The sequence below is a fragment of the Callithrix jacchus genome, chromosome 15 (assembly GCF_049354715.1).
Source record: "Callithrix jacchus isolate 240 chromosome 15, calJac240_pri, whole genome shotgun sequence".
Classification (NCBI taxonomy): Eukaryota; Metazoa; Chordata; class Mammalia; order Primates; family Cebidae; genus Callithrix; species Callithrix jacchus.
This window is the reverse complement of record NC_133516.1, coordinates 78,384,730-78,404,022: the sequence shown is the minus strand read 5'-3', so window position 1 is coordinate 78,404,022 and position 19,293 is coordinate 78,384,730. Positions and strand designations below refer to the sequence as shown.

The 19,293-nt window shown below is 42.9% G+C and overlaps 1 protein-coding gene across 42 annotated transcripts in view; it reads left to right on the top strand.

The window, feature by feature from the left end:
• Positions 1-19,293, top strand: part of KALRN (kalirin RhoGEF kinase) — a 659,576-nt gene that overhangs the window by 574,075 nt on the left and 66,208 nt on the right. For all 42 annotated transcript variants that reach the window (XM_078351912.1, XM_078351911.1, XM_078351910.1 and 39 more), the window contains 4 exons: positions 11,562-11,692; positions 16,056-16,122; positions 18,769-18,872; positions 19,055-19,124. In XM_078351912.1, the coding sequence (XP_078208038.1) occupies positions 11,562-11,692; positions 16,056-16,122; positions 18,769-18,872; positions 19,055-19,124 (372 nt within the window). The remainder of the gene's footprint in view (positions 1-11,561; positions 11,693-16,055; positions 16,123-18,768; positions 18,873-19,054; positions 19,125-19,293) is intronic.

The following is a 19,293-nucleotide window of genomic DNA, read 5'->3' as shown; positions in this document are numbered from 1 at the left end:
AATAGGGCTCCCCTGCTTTCTCTGTGTGATTTTTAAGTCTTTTCTAGACCTGTGGACTGTTGCTGCTGGCAGTGAGTGTGTAAGAAATCAGAAGACCTAGGATTTAGTCCTGCCTCTGCTACTTACTGTGTTGTCCTGAGAAAATTATTTAGTCTACTTGGGGTTCTCTTTTACCTCACTTATTAGTGATGATGATTCTGTCTACCCAAATCTAATCCCAAGGGAGTTATGATGATAATTGAGTAGGCTTTGTAAACTGATAGTCAAGCATCTGCAAATTTTAGTTCTTAGCCATCTCACCTGCCATGTGGAGGACAGGGAAAGGAAACTGTCATTCTTATCTCCCGTAGTCTGGTATGGAGCTGGGCACATGGAAACTTAGTATTTGCCAGTGATAGATTGGTTGGGTGTGGCTGGGTGTGGTGGCTCACACCTATAATCCCAACAATTTGGGAGGGAGGCCAAAGTTGGGGGGAGGGGGGTATTATGAAGTCAGAAGTTTGAGAGCAGCCTGACCAACATGGTGAAACCCCGTCTCTACTAAAAATACAAAAATTAGCTGGGTGTGGTGGCATATGCCTGTAATACCAGCTACTCAGAAGGCTGAGGCAGCAGAATCACTTGAACCCAGGAGGCGGAGGTTTCAGTGAGCTGAGATCACACCACTGAACTCCAACCTGGGTGACAGAGCAAGACTCTGTCTCAAAAAAAAAAAAAAAAAAAGACTGGTTGGGTGAATATTTCAGGGTAATAGCTTAACAGTCTATACGATTTGGCTTTATTCCCCAAGTTTGAGAAACAAGAACTTCCTGGCCATGTGAGAATCCAGTGTATCTCTAAATTGAAGTCTGGAGCCCTAGAATTCTACCATATTCCTGGCATGAAAGACCAGGCCTCTAGAAAGAGAGCCCCTCTCTGAGCTCTTGTCATCAGGTGGCACACCAGCATAGTTCACTGGGCTCAGGATGGCCCCACTGGATGCTGGCTAATAATCCTCTGCCTTTATGGAAGAGACTGGTCAGGAATGAGCTCTCATTTAGTCTACTTGGTGGCCCGGCACCCTGAGAATGTGTCCTACCTGCTTCAGCAAGACTTCCCGCCCTCTGGTTCTCCTGCTTTGATAGCAGAAGCTCCTCCTGGGGTCAGCCTTGTGGATCATGGAAGAACATGGCCAAAGCCAGGCTGTGTTTGTGTGTGTGCTTTGCTGTCCTTTAGAAGAATTAACTTGTTTTGTTAATAGCCAGGTGGAGCTAGCAAAAGTTCAGAATCCAGATGGGAGAAAATAATGGCCCCATCATATCCATTGCAGAGGTGTATGTTTCCAGGGACTGGGTTCTTCTAGCATTCTTCTGTGGAAGAGATTCCTGAGGGTCTTGCAAGAAGGTAAAAGTTTAGATTTCCACCTTTTTTTTTTTTTTTTATGGAGACAGGGTCTCACTGTGTTGCCCAGGCTGGTCTCAAATTCCTGGCCTCAAGCAGTCCTCCTGCACTGGCCTCCCAAAGTGCTGCGATTACAGGTGGTGAGCCACTATGCACAGACTCCACAACATTTTTTTTAACCTCGTAACAAACCCTGAAATGTCATTGGCCTTGAAAATCCAGACTTCAGGTTTTCAACTCTGTATTGTCCCTATACCCAGCACTGGTTTGCCTAGGAATGACAGATCTAATATTTTTGTCTAGAGAATATTATATAAGGTTTTAGTTATTGTTGTTCAGTTTTTTGGGGACAGGATCTCATTCCATCGCCCAGACTGAAGTGCAGTGGCTTGATCTTGGCTCATTGCAGCCTTTATCTCCCGGACTCAAGCAGTCCTTTCACTTCAACCTCTCGAGTAGCTGGGACTATGGACATGTCCTGCCATGTCCTGCCATGTCCAGCTGATTTTTTAATATTTTTTATTTTTAGCAGAGACGAGGTCTCGCTCTGTTGCCTCGGTTGGTGTTGAACCTGAGCTCAAGTAACCCTCCCGCTTCAGCCTCCCACAGTGCCAGTCACGGCCGTATGTTATTTTTTATATACATTTTATTGTCTATGTTTAAGGCTTACAGCATGATGTTAAGGGGTACACCTAGATGGTAGAATGGTTACTGTAGTGAAGCAAATGAACATATCTGTCATCTCACACAGTTATTTTTTTGCATATGTGTGACAAGAGTAGCTAAAATTTAGATTTTAATTAGTTAAATAACATTTAACTAATTGGTGGAAGTCAAAATTAGTACCTAAAAGGTAGCCAAATCTACTTATTTAACAAAAACTGCAAATACAATTTTATTCATGCTGATTCTCACATAGACTGTGTCTCTAGACCTGTCCGTGCTGCAGATTTGCCACTTTGAATCCTTTGACCTGCATGTCCCAGTTTCCCAGCTGCTTTCTCCACCTTGCTGGTAACTACTGTTTTATTTTCTATTTGGATATATTTTTGCGTATATTTTGAACTTTTAAAAAATATTCCACATATAAATGGGATCATACAATATATTTCTTCCTGTATCTGGCTTATTTCATACAGCGTAATGTCCTTCAGGTCCATCTGTATTGTGGCAAATGGCAGGATCTCCTTTTTTTTTTTTTTTTTTTAATAGTTTTAAGTTCTGATATACATGTACAGAACCTGTAGGTTTGTTATCTAGGTATACATGTGTCATGGTGGTTTGCTGCACGCATCCACCCATCGTCTACATTAGGTGTTTCTCCTAATGCTATCTTTCCCCTATCCCCCAACCCCTCAACAGGCCCCAGTGTGTGATATTCCCCTCCCTGTGTCCATGTGTTCTCATTGTTCAACTCCCACTTATAAGTGAGAACATGTGGTGTTTGGTTTTCTGTTCCTGTATTAGTTTGCTGAGAATGATAATTTCCAACTTCATCCATGTCCCTGCAAAGGACATGAGCTCATCCTTTTTTTATGGCTGCATAGTATTCCATGGTGTATATGTGCCACATTTTCTTTATCCAGTCTATCACTGATGGGCATTTGGGTTGGTTCCAAATCTTTGCTATTGAGAATAGTGCTGCAGTCAACATAGGTGTGCCTGTGTCTTTATGGTAGAATGATTTATAATCCTTTGGTATATACCCAGTGATGGGATTGCTGGATCAAATGATATATCTGGTTCTAAATCCTTAAAGAATTGCCACACTGTCTCCCATAATGGTTGAACTAATTTACACTTCCACCAACAGTGTAAAAAGCATTCCTATTTCTCCACATTCTCTCCAGCATCTGTTGTCTCCTGACTTTTTAACGATTGCCATTGTAACTGGCATGAGATGGTATCCTGTTGTGGTTTTGATTTGCATTTCTCTAGTGACCGGTGATGATGGGCTTTTTTTCATATGTTTGTTGGCCGCATAAATGTCTTCTTTTGAGAAATATCTGTTTATATCCTTTGCCCACTTTTGGGGTGTTATTTGTTTTTTTCTTGTAAATTTGTTTAAGTTCTTTGTAGACTCTGGATATTAGCCCTTTATCAGATGACACATTGCAAAAATTTTCTCCCATTCCTTAGGTTGCCTGTTCACTCTGATGATAGTTTCCTTTGCTGTGAAGAAGCTCTTTGGTTTAATTAGATCCCATTTGTCATTTTTGGCTTTTGTTGGCATTGCTTTTGGTGCTTTAGTCATGAAGTCTTTGCCCGTGCCTATGACCTGAACGGTATTGCTAGGTTTTCCTCTAGGGTTTTTATGGTTTTAGGTCTTATATTTAAATCTTTAATTCATCTTAAGTTTTGTATAAGGTATAAGGAAGGGGTCCAGTTTCAGTTTTCTGCATATGGCTAGCCAGTTTTCCCAATACCATTTATTAAATAGGTGTTTCCATATCATACTATCATAAATAATATTGCAATGAACATGCAGGTGCAGATATTTTAAGAAGAGCTGGCTGGGCGCGGTGGCTCACACCTGTAATCCAAGCACTTTGGAGGCCAAGGCAGGTGGATCACCTGAGGTCGGGAATTCAAGACCAGCCTGACCAACATGGTGAAACCCCGTCTTGAAAAAAAGAAAAAAAATTAAAAAAAAAAAAAAAGGAGAACTGACTTCATTACCTTTGTGTCTATACCCAGAAGAGAAATTATTGGGTCATATGATAATTCTATTCTTAATTGATTTGGGAACCTCCATTCTGTTTTCCAAAATGTCAACACAAATCTACATTCCCACCAATGTGTACTAGGGTTCACTTTCCTCACACTCTTGCCAATATTTGTTATCTCTTACTTTTGATTTTTATTTTTTTGCTGCCTCCCCATCAGGGAATCAAACCCCAATCTCTTATTTTTTTTATAATAGCCATCTTAACAGTTGTGATGTGCAAATTTTTATCAAAGAGGAGCAACTAAGGGGTGACTGGTTGGTGTGGTAGGTGGACCAGCCAGCTTACCCACTGTTCATCACATGAGCTTTGATCTCTTTCCAAGAGTTACATAGCATATTTAATTTGGAGTCCTCTTGTGCACCGGGCTTTGAGATCAAACACAGTTTTCCTTATATGGAGCTTGCAGTGTCTAGGGTTAATGCTCAAAATCCTCTCCTCCCTGGACTGTTGGCAATCATTTTCTCTCAGATTTTAGTCTGGCATCTCTCTGTGTGACTTCTAGAGGGTCTTTCTTTTCTTTCTTTTTGGAGACAGACTTGCTGTGTCACCCAGTCTGGAGTGCAGTGGTATGATCTCGCCTCACTGCAACCTCCACCTCCCAGGTTCAAGTGATTTTCTTGCCTCAGTCTCCTGAGTAGCTGGGACTACAGGCATGTGTCACCACATTCAGCTAATTTTTGTATTTTTAGTAGAGATCGGGTTTCGTGCTTTTAGCTAGGCTGGTCTCAAACTCTTGACCTCAGCTAATCCGCCTGCCTTGGCCTCCCAAAGTGTTGAGATTACAGACGTGAGCCACTGCACCTGTATTCTTTTCCTTTTTCTCTTTTTTTAATTAATAGTTCTTTTCTGACTAATAAAAGAAACATGCTTATTCAGAAAAATTTGGAAAAATGACAAGAGTATAAACATAAATCATCATCTAGACATATTCAATGTTGAAATTTTGGTATATTTTCTCCTAGACCCTTTTAAAAATAGTATAATCATAGAATACTTAAAGTTTAAGTTCTATTTCTCTTTACTGTCATATCAGAGGCATTGTCCCAAATTATGAAAGTTTCTTTGGAACATCAAGAATGACATTTCTAAGTCTTAAATCAAAACATGTCTTTTCCTGCTTACAACCCTCCCATTAGTAGTCTTAGAAGGTAAAGTTTCTGCTTCTTTATTTTAATTTTAATTTAATAGAGATAGTGTCTTGCTGTGTTCCCCAGGCTAGTTTCAAACTCCTGAGCTCAAACATTCCTCCCACCTCAGCCTCCCAAAGTGGCATTAGAGGGGTAAGCCGCCATTCCTGGCCAAGTCTCTGCTTACTTTTTTTTTTGGGGGGGGGGGAGGAAGGCAGGAAGGGAGGGAAGAAGGACGGTAGGGAGGAAGGAAGGGATGAAGGAAGGAAGGGAGGACGCGGGGAGGGAGGGAAGAAGGACGGTAGGGAGGAAGGAAGGGATGAAGGAAGGCAGGAAGGAAGGGAGGAAGCGGGGAGGGAGGGAGGGAAGGAGGGAAGGGAAGGAAGGAAATCAAGCAATGAGAGAGACATTGCCGACCTGGATCTAGAGGTTTACAAGTTGATTTCTTTTTTTTTGAGAGAAGGAAAGAAAAAAAAAATAAGTAAAGGAGAGGAAGAAAGAGGAAGAGAAAGAGGGAGAGTAAATGGAAATATTGCTTTATTTTGAAAAAAATTGAGTATTAATAATGGCCAATCAATGTTTCATTTAAACTTATGGGTAGGTGTGATGTGATATTGACAAGAATGTATATTTTGTGTATTTGAAGTGGAGAGCTCTATGAATATTTATTAAGTTTACTTGTTCCGGATCTGAGTTCGAGTCCTTGATATCCTTATTAATTTTCTGTCTCATTGAATCTAAGTCTCGTATCTGGGTGTTAGGATCGTTAGCTCTTGTTGTTGCATTGATCCTTTTACCACTATATCTTTGTTGCTTTAAAATCTATTTTCTCCGATATGAGAATTGCAACTCCTGCTTTTTATTTATTTATTATTTATTTTTGCTCTCCATTTGGTTGGTAAATCTTTCTCCATCCCTTTGTTTTGAGTCTTTGTGTATCCTTGCATGTGAAACAGGTCTGGATGTAAAATGCCATTGGGTTTTGGCTGTGTCTTTTGATTGGGGGATTTAGTCAATTTAAATTTAGGGTTGCTGCCATTTGATGTCGACTGGCTGTTTTATCCATTTGTTGGTGTAAATTCTTCTTTATGTTGGTGCTCTTTACTTTTTGGTGTATTTTTAGAAAGGCTAATACTGGTTGTTTCTTTCTGTGTGTAATGCTTCTTTCAGAAGCTCTTGTAAAGCAGGCCTGGTGGTAATAAAATCTCTGAGTTCTTGCTTGTTCATAAAAGATTTTATTTTTCCTTCAGTTGTGAAGCTTAGTTTGGCTGGATATGAAATTCTGGGCTGAAGGTTCTGTTCTTTGAGAATGTTGAATATTGGCCCCCACTCTCTTCTGGCTTGTAGAGTTTCTGCTGAGAGATCTGCTGTAAGTCTGATAAGCTTGCCTTTGTGGGTAACATGACCTTTCTCTCTGGCTGCCCTTAGTATTTTCTCCTTCGTTTCAACCCTGGTGAATCTAACGATTATGTGCCTTGGGGTTGCTCTTCTTGAGGAATATCTTTGTGGTGTTCTCTGTATTACCTGGGGTTGAATTTTGACCTGCTTTGCTAGTTCAGGAAAATTTTCCTGAATAATATCCTGAAGGGTATTTTCCAGCTTGGATTCATTCTCTCCGTCGCATTCAGGTACACCTATCAAACGTAAATTTGGTCTTTTCACATAGTCCCACATTTCTTGGAGACTTTGCTCATTCCTTTTTATCCTTTTTTCTCTAATCTTTTCTTCACGTTTTATTTCATTAAGTTGGACTTTGACCTCTGATATCCCTTCTTCTGCTTGAACAATTCGAGTGTTTAAACCTGTGCATACTTCTCGGAGTTCCTGTATTGTATTCTTTAGTTCCATTAATTCACTCATACTCTGCTCTAAGTTGTCTATTCTCAATAGGATTTCTTCAAACCTTTTTTCAAAGTTCCTAGTTTCTTTACGTTGGGCTACAACATGGTCTTTTAACTCACCGAAGTTTCTTATTATCCATTCCTTGAAGAGTGAGTCTGTCATCAGGATGCGCTCGTTCTCCATCAAGCCTTGTTCCATTGTTGATGTGGAACTGTGATCATCTTTAGAGGGAGAGGCGTTCTGACTTTGAGTATTCTCAGCTTTTTTACACTGGTTTCTTCCCGTCATTGTAAATTTATCCTCCTGCCGTCTTTGAAATTACCAACTTTCAGATTAGGTCTCTTGAGTGGACGTCCAGGTTGTTAGTTCCCAGGGCCAGAGCAGCGGCGTTAAAACTGATGGTGCTTTTCTGCCCAGGATTCTCCTGTCGGGCTTCCTTCTTGTGTCGGTAGTAGGCGACTCTGCCTTCCCGGGGCTCCAAACCTCGGTCAGAAGGGGAACCAGTCCTGTTTACTCTGCGCCGAGCGCTCCCGCGCCGAGGTGCCGTCACAGCCGCTGCCGGGCTCTGGTGTCCTGCTGGGGACCCGGGCCGGTCCTCCGAACCTGTTTACTCTGCTCCGAGAGCTGCCGCACCAAGGTGCCGGCGGAACCGCTGCACCGGCCACGAGAGTCACGCTGGCCACCCGTGTGTTTCCTCCACTGGGGGATCTCCTGCTCCGTGAGCGACCAGAATTTGTCTGAAAGTGTGGCGTCCTCTAGTTCTCCGCGCCTTCCCTGAGGGCTGCAATCCCGGGATGTTAGCGATCGGCCATCTTGGATTGTTTCCCCCAAGTCTCTGCTTCTTAATGCCATACAGACAAGGTTCATTATGATCTGATCCCTACATTATGATCTGATTCTCTTTTCACTCCTCACCTTCTCCTGTTAAACCTGCCCACCCAGACTCTCAGAACACTCAGTTCCTTGCCAACCCCCTTCCCTCACACTCTGTACTCTGCCCACACCAGGCTGCTTTCACCTTCCCAGGCTGTCTCTTGTCATTTGCTCCTTCACCCTATACTCACAGTGCTGTTCCTGCCTGGAATGTCCTCCCATTGGCACATCCAGTGAAACTCTTCATTTATCCTTACTCAGTTCAAGCATTCCCTCTTCCATTAAGTCTTTCCTTTCCTTCTCCACCCCACCGTAGAGCCGCCTGCTCCTTTTGTTCTTCCCGGTCTCTCTAAAACAATGCCCATGTTGTCTTAGCTTATGGAGGGCAGGGAGCTTTGTCTTATTCATCCTCATTTCTCCAGCACTTTGCAAATATTTAGCATGTAGTAGATGTTCAATAAATATTTGCCTGAATTCAAACCAGTGATTACAGTACTATGTGAGGCATGCTGTGCAGGGAGTATGTAAAGAGTGTTTATAGGTACCCAGAGGAGGGGCGTGTTACGAGTACATGATGCGAGATCCAATGCCCAGGAAATGTGCTCGTCTTAAATATGCGGATGACCTTCCTCCATTCTTCATCACATATTTGAATCTATTTGCATTTCTATTCCCCAACCTTGGACTGACTATGGGAACATTTGTTGCTCCATCCCCATATACCTTTTCCTTTGTCCTCTGAGACTGTTTGGCCCCTGAACTCCAGCTGGGGCAGAAATCCTCACTATGGCAGAAACCTGGCCACCACTGCCTGTTTTCTCTCAGGAACAATACAGACAATTTTAGATCAACCCTAGTTGCCCTTAGCTGGGGCTCAGTATCCAGGTCTTCAGAGGCAGTCACTCTTGAATTTTACTACAAGTCAAACCCACTGTTTTAGTCAGACTACCTAGCATGTAGCTTCAGCCAAATTCTTTCTTTCTCTTGTCCTTCTCTCTTACTGTTGCCATCCCAGAGGGTCCTCCCCTAGAGACAGCTTGGGTTGCTTTGCTCATAGAACAGGTCAGGTAGGAGGAGATGAATGTATTTCCCCATTTGACATAATGGACTTCTCAGATGTTCGTTGTTCTATAGAAAGGTGGAAAGTGGACCACACAAAGCTGGATGCTCCATGGGAGTGCCTGTGGGCAGAGATGTCACCCTGGGAAGGGGCGGGAGCACAGAGGAGACCACTGAGCAGCAATCCACTAGAGGAAAACATTCATTTCTTTTAAGGGCAAAGGGATGGAACTGTGAATGAATTTCAGCAACATCTAATGGTCAAGCGAGTCTATAAACCAAGACTTGTTTCCCAGGCATTGCAGTCACCGTGCTACACTCAACAGGCTGCAGAACAAAGGCTGAAACAGGACAATGGGGAGAAAGAAAGGGGAAGTAAAAGGCATGTAATCAGATCAATCACCAGCTGGACTCATCTGCCCGGAAGTCTGTCTCTGGTGATGGCACCAGGAGACATGTCATTGGAAAGCCTGCCTGTGTGCTTGGTTGTCAAGCCTCAGCACCAGACACTCTCATTTCCTTAATAACAGGTTACAGATCCTGTAGCTATAAATTTCACTAAACCCTTCTTGACCTTTCCATATTTTTAGCCTATGCTGCTGCTCTGAATATAACAATGTCCATGAATGATTACTTGAATTTTACTTGAATTTTAATTTTCTGTGAATACCTTTATCTGAAGTTAAAAGAAATTATCTCTCTTGAGTTTGAAGACCCTGTCCTCTTAGTTCCAGTTTCTAGTGTTGGTAACAAATTCATGTGTAGCCCTTGGTACATTTTATCAGTTTAGGGGTGGTGGGGTGGAAGAAGTTTGATATCTCTTCTTAGTGTTATGTTTTTCAGATTCAAGTCTTTATATTCTCCATCTTTTCTTATACCATGGCCCATCAGGGACCTCATTTCACTTTTTATTTCTCTGGACCTTTCTTTTCTACCTCTGTTTAGTCCATGTTAAAATAGACCAACTAAGAGCATTGTGGCAAATACTCCAAGTGCAGCTCCCTGAAGGCTAGGCTGAAGCCTTTACTTCCTACTACCTTTTTTGGACTGCTCTTTTTAAAATCTTTGTGACTTTAACCTTAGGGCTAATGTTTCCAACAATTACTAAATGAAACTGTTTCTGTTAGCAGCACTGGCTTGTTTAGACAGGCATCTTGTAAGAGCAGTTTAGGGCCAGGCATGGTGTCTTACACCCGTAATCCCAGCACTTTGAGAGGCTGAAGTGAGAGGATCACTTGAGCCTAGGAGTTCAAGACCAGCCTGGGCAATGTAATGAGACCCTGTCTTTACAAAAAAAAAAAAAAACCTGATTAGCTGGATATGGTGGTACATGCCTTTCACAGCTACTCGGGAGGCTGAGGTGAGATTGCTTGAGCCTAGGAGGTCAAGGCTGCAGTGAACCATGAGCCTGGGAGATTAAGGCTACAGTGAGCCATGATTGCACCACTGCACTCCAGCCTGGGCAATAGAGTTGGACTCTCTCTCCAGATAGATAGATAGATAGATAGATAGATAGATAGATAGATAGACAGATAGACAGATACATGCATGCATGCATGCATGCATATGTATATACATACATACATGCATACGTACATATTCTGGCTGGGTGCATTGGCTCATGCCTATAATCTCAATATTTTAGGAGACTGAAGCGTGAGGATCACTTGAGCCCAGGAGTTCGAGACTAGCCTGAGCAACAAAGTGAGACCTTGTCTATAAAGTAAAATAATAATAATAAAGAAGAATATAATCTTAGATTTGTCTCTTATTATTTGTTTTACAGTTGTTCAACTTGACCTTACTCTCCAGCCTTACTGTGTATCCGAATTGCTTCTGTCAATTTGCATAATGAAATGCTAAATGTCACTGAATAATCCTTCTTCCAAGACACTTGTAAAAGTGTTAAGATTGACTCTATTTTTAGTATTTTTATTATTGGCAGTTCCATCCATGGGGCCAGGGAAAAACCAATCTCATCATCATAGGACGTTTTTAACTTTTCAAAGGGGTTGTACAGCTATTACCTCTGCTTTTTCCTTGGAAATCTGTAGAGAGGGAAGTTCTCATTTGAAAACAGAAAAACTGAAGCATGGAACAGTTTTAGCTATTTTACATAAATCATTCAGTGACTAGCAGATCTGGGATGCAAATTTGGGTTTTTTACTCTTAGTTCCCTCTAGAGTACCATATTCACCCTTTTCAAAACGTGTTCTCTTTTCTAACTGCGTATTTGATACAGAATTGCAATAATTAGCATTACCTCTGGAGCTCTTACCTAAGATAGTCACTTTGACAATTTCATTATGTCTGGGAAACTGGCAGCACATAGGTGCCAGGTACATCCTGGTTGCCTGAGAAGGTGGCAGCTCTGGGCTCGCTGCTGCAGGAGGATGAAGTCTCTGGTCTGCTAGTGCTTCACTGTGGTTTGGTGAGAATAGCCTTGGCTACTGATTTTCTATGTTGTCTGTGGCTAGGCTTGGAGGACACAGGGATTCCAAATGACTCTTCAAAGTACACTTTTCTAAGGCTGTTTATTCTCTCTTTTCAGAGTCTAGAAGGAGGCTCGTACCGGGGAAGCTTGAAAGACCCTGCAGGCTGCCTGAATGAGGGGATGGCCCCACCCACTCCCCCTAGAAACCTGGAAGAAGAACAGAAAGCCAAGGCCCTGAGAGGCAGGATGTAAGTGGCTTCCCCATATCCCTCCCTGGTGCACATGTGAGTGTGGTGGACAGGGGCAAAGGTTGGGGAGAATTAGAGAGGGGTTCCCCATGCTGTTTCTGCTGACATCGTTCATTCAATGTAAAGGAGACCCAGATCTGTACAGCATAGTACTGATAAATATTGAGCCGCTTTGGCACTGATATGACTGAAGTTTAGGCTGAAGTATATTCTGTGAGATAGTAGCTATTACTGACAAAGTGTGGCTATAGGCCTGTTAGAAATTTAAAACATGGTGATAAAAGGAAAATGGCAAAGTTGAGGAAACCATGAGACTATTACTGAAGGCCTATAGAATCAGAGAATCTCTAGCCATGGCAGAAAGTCTGACAGAGGCCACCCAAGAAATCACATCCCCAAATGTACGAGTTATATATAGAGGAAGGAGCTGTTGTACCACCAAGCAGATCCTGTCTCTACTCCTTCTCCAAAGGTTTTAATGTTGCATCTGTTTCTGGGATTAGTTCCAAGAGAACTTCTTCTCCACTTTGAATAGTTAGTGGTAAAATATAATTCATAATGCAAAAAAAAATCCATGTTATGCAAGAGTTATCTATGTGATATGAAGTCAATCTATTATTTGAGCTGATCAAGAATATACAAGATGCCACTAGTGCAAAAGCAGAATTCCTCCAAAACTTTCGTTTTTGTTTTTGTTTTTTTCTTTGAGACAGGGTCTTGCTTGGCCACCCAGACTAAAGTGCAGTGGCCTGTTCATAGCTCACTGCAACCATGACCTCCTGGGCTCAAGGGATCCTCCCGCCTCAGCCTCCGAAGTAGCTGGGACTGCAGGTGTGCATCACCATGCCTGGCTAATTACTGTATTTTTTTGTAGAGATGGAGTCTCACTTTGTTGACTTTGCTGGTCTGGAACTCCTAGGCTCAAATAATCCTCCTGCCTTAGCCTCCCAAAGTGCTGGGGTTAAAGGCAGGATCCACCGCACCTGGCCAACTTTTGTTTTCTTGTTTAGGGTTTGACTCTAAAACCCTAGAGTTTGCTTCTGTTGCAAGCAGAGCTACTAATAAGTCTTAGACATAGCTCAGCATGTGAGAGATTATAAGTAGTTGTGAGAATTGGAAAGGTAGGTGTGAAGGGTCCCTCCCTGTTGTTAACTAGCCTGCCCTTCTCTCTCAAATTCATCACTCCTTTAGCCTGGCCACAGACATGAAAACTAGCAAAAATAAGTGAGGCTAGGTCCTTCTGCTACCTGGAAATGTACAAAGTGTCTATTTATGACTATGACTTTTTGTTTCCTAGGAAACAAAAGTGAGACCATCATAGTGAAGGCCTGGCGTGAAAGCAGGGCTATCACTTCATAGTGGAGATGAACAAGTAGCATGTAAATCCTGTAATTCCATATTTGCCCCCTCAACTTTGTGAGTACTCAGGGGAAGCCCCAAGAAGTTGGTGAATGGAATAGAGGTTGAGAAATGCCATTCCCAAAGAGAAATTTCCTAGGACTTGTTCAAAGCTGAATCTCCTTAGTTTCTCAGGTTGTTGTTACTGATGAGGCAGAGTTGCAGCTGGTGTCTTAGTTCTTCGTCAAGCCAAAGCAAAGCTTAAGTCAGAAAGGGAACCTCTGAGGTCGCAGGTGACCTTGGGAAAGCCAGTCACTACTCTTAGCATGCAGCTTGAACTGGCCTTTAGGAGTCATTTAAGCCATTGCCCAGATACAATAGACCACAAAAGTTTACTTTCTCTTTTGCCCACTTTACTCATCTCTTCTCCCTCTTCCCATTCTTGCCAAAATCCACACTTCTCCACATCCTGAGCTGTCTTGCAAATGCAGCTGTTAGAGTGTCTCATTCCTCTTACTATGTCTCATCCTTATTCTATCCTGCTGTACTTTATGGCCCTGATGAAAGGGTGGGTATACAGGTGTTTCACTATAAATATGTGAGGCCAGAGGCTGAGGGGTGTAGCGAACCGAGACTCAATCCAGAAGATGGCAGTAGGACATCAAAGGGTTAAATGACACCTGCATGGAGAAAAGATGGACACAAGTAGTCATTTTTCCAGGAGAAGAAAGAAGTTGAGAATGGAGTTACTTGTCTTCAAGTTTTAGTCTTTCATTCAACAAATACTGATCAAACACCGGTTATGTACCGTCAGTGGGATACATCAGTAAATAAGGCAAATGATAACAACAAAAGTCTTTGCTCTCATAAGTTTAAATTCTAGTGGGAGAAATCAGTTAATAAACAAATTATGTAGTTTGTTGGAAGCAAGAAAAAGAAAAAAAATAGAGCAGTGTAAGGGAGATTCAGAGAATAAATGAGGCCATGCTATAACTTTAAATGGCCCTGGCATTTGCATGGAGACCAGGGGAGGTAAGGAATTAGCCATGGAGAAAAAGTGTTCTCAGGAGAGAGAACCACCAGTGCAATGGATCTAAGGGATTTTCTGTGGAAGGCCAGCTATCCCCTGTCACTGTGAAAGGAGGTTAGAAGTGGTTCTAACCTGTAGCTAAAATAATTTTAGTTGGACCAAAGAATAACATTTGTTTGTAAATAAATTCTAATAAGAACTTATGAAAAAAATGCCTTGTCAATTCATTTGGCAATTAATTGTGCCCTGCCTTGTGATGCATGCAATTTAAATCCTTCATGTCACTTTTCAGAATGTCTTTTAGTATGTCATGATCTCCCCAGGTACTTCATTAACCCTTCAAGGGAAGAGATGCTAGGTCCACTAGCAGCTCCTAATACAGTTCCCTTTTCTAGAGGCTGAGAAGCCAAAGATAACCCTCATCTGTCAGCAAATAGCTTAGGATAAAAATATCTCCTGGAGACAGAGAGCTAGACTTCATCTCCAGAGGGCACTCCCAGCCCCACATTCTCACTCTAACTTTCCTGTGGGTTTTCTTTTGCCACTTTCTACCAGGCTTTAACTTGGGCCATGGTAAAGATATAGTTAAATGCTTTTATTTGCCTTGCCAGTTGCTTCCTGTGGCCTAAAACACATGATTGTCTGTGTTGGAGAGGGAGCTGCTGGAAGTGCTGGGCGCACTGGTAAAGAAGCGTGTGCTCCTCTGCTTCCTTCCTCCCCATTGCCCAGAGGCCCCAGACCCCAGGAATGTGGTGGCTTCTGGGGCTGTACAGAGCAAGAATTTCAGAACAATTACTTCCTGGTTTCAAAATGGTTACAACCCTGATGCTGGGGTCTCACTTTGACATCTCAGAATTTAATCTCTTCTGCTACTTGGGCCCAAAATGCAATGGTGTGGTCCCAGGCAAAACTCATTCAAATCAGATTGGAAGCATTTGACTCCAGTAGGTTGCACAGCACCACCTTGCCCCTGTGCACAACCATTAACATTTTATGTCAAGCTCTTTAGTGTCTGGACAGAAGACAGCAAAGAGTTTCTGGGTTTGGGTTTTGAGTTTGTGCGGACTCCCAAGAGCCAGTCAGAGTAGTTTACCAGGCAGGGGCTGCTGTGAAAGAGCATGGTCTCTGGACTCTTACACAACTGGGTTCAAATCCTAGCTCTGCTGCTCACTCTGTAATCGTGGTCAGGTTACCTAATCTTTCTGTCTCTGCATTTTTATTTGTATAAAATAGGCTTTATAATACCTACCTTATTATAAGCATGAGAAAACCCAGATGAAGGGAGTGGCACATAGCAAATGGTAGAAAGAATTAACAAAAAAGAAACCGAGAGAGCAAATGTCCTTGTAATTGTTAAATCCTGCAACCTGGAGAAGGCAGTGCTGCATTAAAGGTGTGATTTTGGAAAGTCTGCAGTCTTTTCTGGCCTTGACTGGGGCTTTTCCGGGCCAGTTACCATGGAAACCTATCTGAATAATGGCAGCTTCTATATCTTAAAAGCTTCATTTGATATCTATTCGTGCCTTGGAGGACTCACAGGTCGGTAATCAAACAAATGTCTTTCTCCTCTTGTTAAGTGAGGAGTGGAACTGAAATGAAGGAAGAGTCTCCTGTGCACCCCTTGGCCTTAAAGCTTTCAGAACTCCGTTTGCCAAAATTGTTGTCATTCTTTCTGCCCTCTGTCTGTACCATTGTTCAGTTGTAAGTGAGGAAGAAAGATGTGAATAGAAAGAAGAATGCTAGGTGCTGAGTGTCATTTTTCATCTGACTGCTGCATGTCATCCGGGGAAATCCTTTCTGGCCTTGGTGTCCTCAGCCCTTCAGTAGGGCCTCCTGTAGGGAGAGCATCCGTAAGCACCTTGCCCAGAAGATAAGTGTGGGTGTTTTAGGGGGTCTTGTTGTAAAGATGTCAAAGTAACTTTTCTGTGAACTTAAGTGAAGATTTTGGCTTAAAAAATGAAGAGGAACACTCATTGTTCTTAATCTCCTGCTCAGGTTTGTCCTGAATGAGCTGGTTCAGACAGAGAAAGACTATGTCAAGGATCTGGGCATTGTGGTGGAGGTAAGTAGAGGGTGTAGGGTGGGTCTGTGGTCATCCAACCAGGAGCACATTGGGCCCTACCTAAGCCAAGGTGTTTTAATCTGATGGTTACATGTACTTTACTCTGTGTAAGCAGTTGCAGAAATGAAACTAAAAAATGGTATTAAGTTAAATATGTAGGCAGTGTTTTTCTTTTCTTCTTGAAATAAGATATTTATTTATTTATTTATTTTTTATTGAGACGGAGTTTTGCTCTTGTTACCCAGGCTGGAGTGCAATGGCGTGATCTCGGCTCACTGCAACCTCCGCCTCCTGGGTTCAGGCAATTCTCCTGCCTCAGCCTCCTGAGTAGCTGGGATTACAGGCACGTGCCACCATGCCCAGCTAATTTTTTGTATTTTTAGTAGAGATGGGGTTTCACCATGTTGACCAGGATGGTCTCGATCTCTTGACCTCATGATCCACCCACCTCGGCCTCCCAAGAAATAAGATATTTAAAGGGAAATAGGGACGCAAATGTTATAACATTTTGGGGAGCCTCTTGGTTAGAGTGGAACTCATTCCACTTTGTTTTAGGGGACCAAGCTATTGTCTTAAGAGCTTTTCTTTGGTATTTATCTATGTGGACTTCAGAGCTATGAGCCATGTAGGCATAAAACAGGTCATTCCTTTTTTTTTTTTTTTTTTGAGATGGAGTCTTGCTCTGTTGCCGAGGCCGGAGTGCAGTGGTGTGAACTTGGCTCACTGCAACCTCTGTCTCCCAGGTTCAAGCAATTCTCCTGCCTCAGTCTCCCAAGTAGCTGGGACTACCGGCACAAGCTACCACGCCTGGCTAATTTTTTGTATTTTTAGTAGAGACAAGATTTCACCATGTTAGGCAGGATGGTCTCGATCTCCTGATTTTGTGATCTGCCCACGTCGGCCCCCCAAGAGTGCTGGGATTATAGGCTGAAGCCACTGCGCCTGGCCAAACAGGTCATTCTTTTTTTTCCTATTTTTTTAAGAGGCGGGGTCTTGCTATGTTGCCCAGGCTGGAGTGCAGTGGCTATTCACAGGTGCAATCCCACTACTGATCAGCATGGGAGTTTTGACCTGCTCCATTTCCAACCTGGGCCAGTTCACCACTCCTTAGGCAACCTGGTAGTCTCCACTCCTGGGAGGTCACCATATTGATGCCAGACTTAGTGCAGACACCCTATTGCACTACCCGGAACTCCTGGACTCAAGTGATCCTCCAGCCTCAGCCTCCTGAGTAGCTGAGACTACAGGCACGTGCCACCATGCCTGGCCAAACAGGACAATTTTAGTGGAATCGTAGGGTTTATACTTTTCCATAGATTTTAAGGATAAGTGTTATAGCTAGCAAGAAGACAGATGAAAGAACAACTCACCAATGAGCAAGGTTGATAGATCCACAGCTGAGAGTCAACTTGGTAATGCATTAAATAGCTGTAACTCTGTAGGGATTCACTTAAGAGAACTTAGACACTTGGATGAAAAAAGGCCTGAGAAAGTAAATGGATAATTTGGATAGCTTAGAGCCTTATTGTTAATCATCCTGAAAGAACATGGAGTCTAAAAATTCTATGCCTAATGCCTACACTGCCCGCTGGTTCCTTACATTTGGCCTGAATCCCCATCCTGTGAAATCTGCTGACTTAGGGTTTTGTATTTGCTTATCCTGAACCTTAGATAAGCAGATTAACCAGGCATATAGAAGATCTGAATTCTAAGTTATGGAAAGTTATTCTCATCTTTTTGTGGGGCTGCGGGGTGGAAGAGTTACAACAGTTTCCATATGCAGTCCAGCCCAGGAGTAGCGGACAAAAGAATCTGGAGACTGGGAGGCTGAAATGCAGGGAAGTGAGACATCAGTGGTGCGATTATGAGACAAGTCATCATCTAACACTGGGTGCCTGAGTTTTCTCATCTGTCAGATAGGGATAATGCTACCTGTGCCACCTTAAAACCTGATTTTAAAGCAGAAATGAAATTCTATATGATCACATTTTATAGAGTCTAAAGTAGTAACATATTAAGACTTTTTTTTTTTAGATGAAGTGTCACTTTGTCACCCAGGCTGGAGTGCAATGGCATGATCTCAGCTCACTGCAACCTCCGCCTCCCAGGTTCAAGAGATTCTTGAGTAGCTGGGATTACAGGCGCCCACCACTATGCCCAGCTAATTTTTGTATTTTTAGTAGAGATTGGGTTTCACCATGTGTAGTCAGGCTGGTCTTGAACTCCTGACCTCAGGTGATCCACCCAGCTTGGCTTCCCAAAGTGCTGGGATTATAGGCATGAGCCACCACCCCCAGCCATTAAGACTTATTTCTAGGCCAGACATATCTAGTTCTGAGCCTTTACAGACCTGATTAACTTGAATTGGGAGAAGGAAGAGGGACAGATTATTGTTTTCTTTGTGCTCTGCTTTGTTAAGGGAACTGGAGACAAAGAATGGGATCCAGAAACTTGTAAAAGTTTTGTCTATTGCTCTGCATGGGGGGTGGGGGTAAAAGGCCTGGTTGAATAGTGAGAAATGATAGAAGCATTTGTCCTCAAACTCCTGCAGAGAGTGTGGGCTCACAGGGATGCCGTGGTATGTGGCATGGCCCAGAAAGCTTTCCTGTGAAAATATGTTACTAACCATTGCCTTTGCTGCCGCAGGGCTTCATGAAGAGAATAGAAGAAAAGGGTGTCCCTGAGGATATGCGAGGAAAGGACAAAATCGTGTTTGGAAATATTCATCAGATTTATGACTGGCATAAGGAGTAAGTATGAATGCTGCCCCAAGGATCCAGTGTCCTGGGAACCCAGGACTTGAGTCCTCTTCCTGCATCTGACTCAAGGGGTAGAGCTTGGGGGAGAGTCTTCTGTCACTTACCTTATTATTGAGAAATAACACAGTTCTGAAGAATGTGGCTTCCTTCTCTTACCCTCTTTCTCCTTTTAGTTTTTTCCTGGCGGAACTGGAAAAGTGTATCCAGGAGCAAGACAGATTGGCACAGCTCTTTATTAAGCATGTGAGTGTCTCCCATCACCTCCTCCCCACTCCTTCACTAGACTCACTGACATTCACTTTAAAATTCTGGCCAGGCACAGTGGCTCACACATGTAATTCCAACATTTCAGGAGGCCAAGGTGGGAGGATTGCTTGAACCCAGGCGTTGAGACCAGCCTGGGCAATATAGC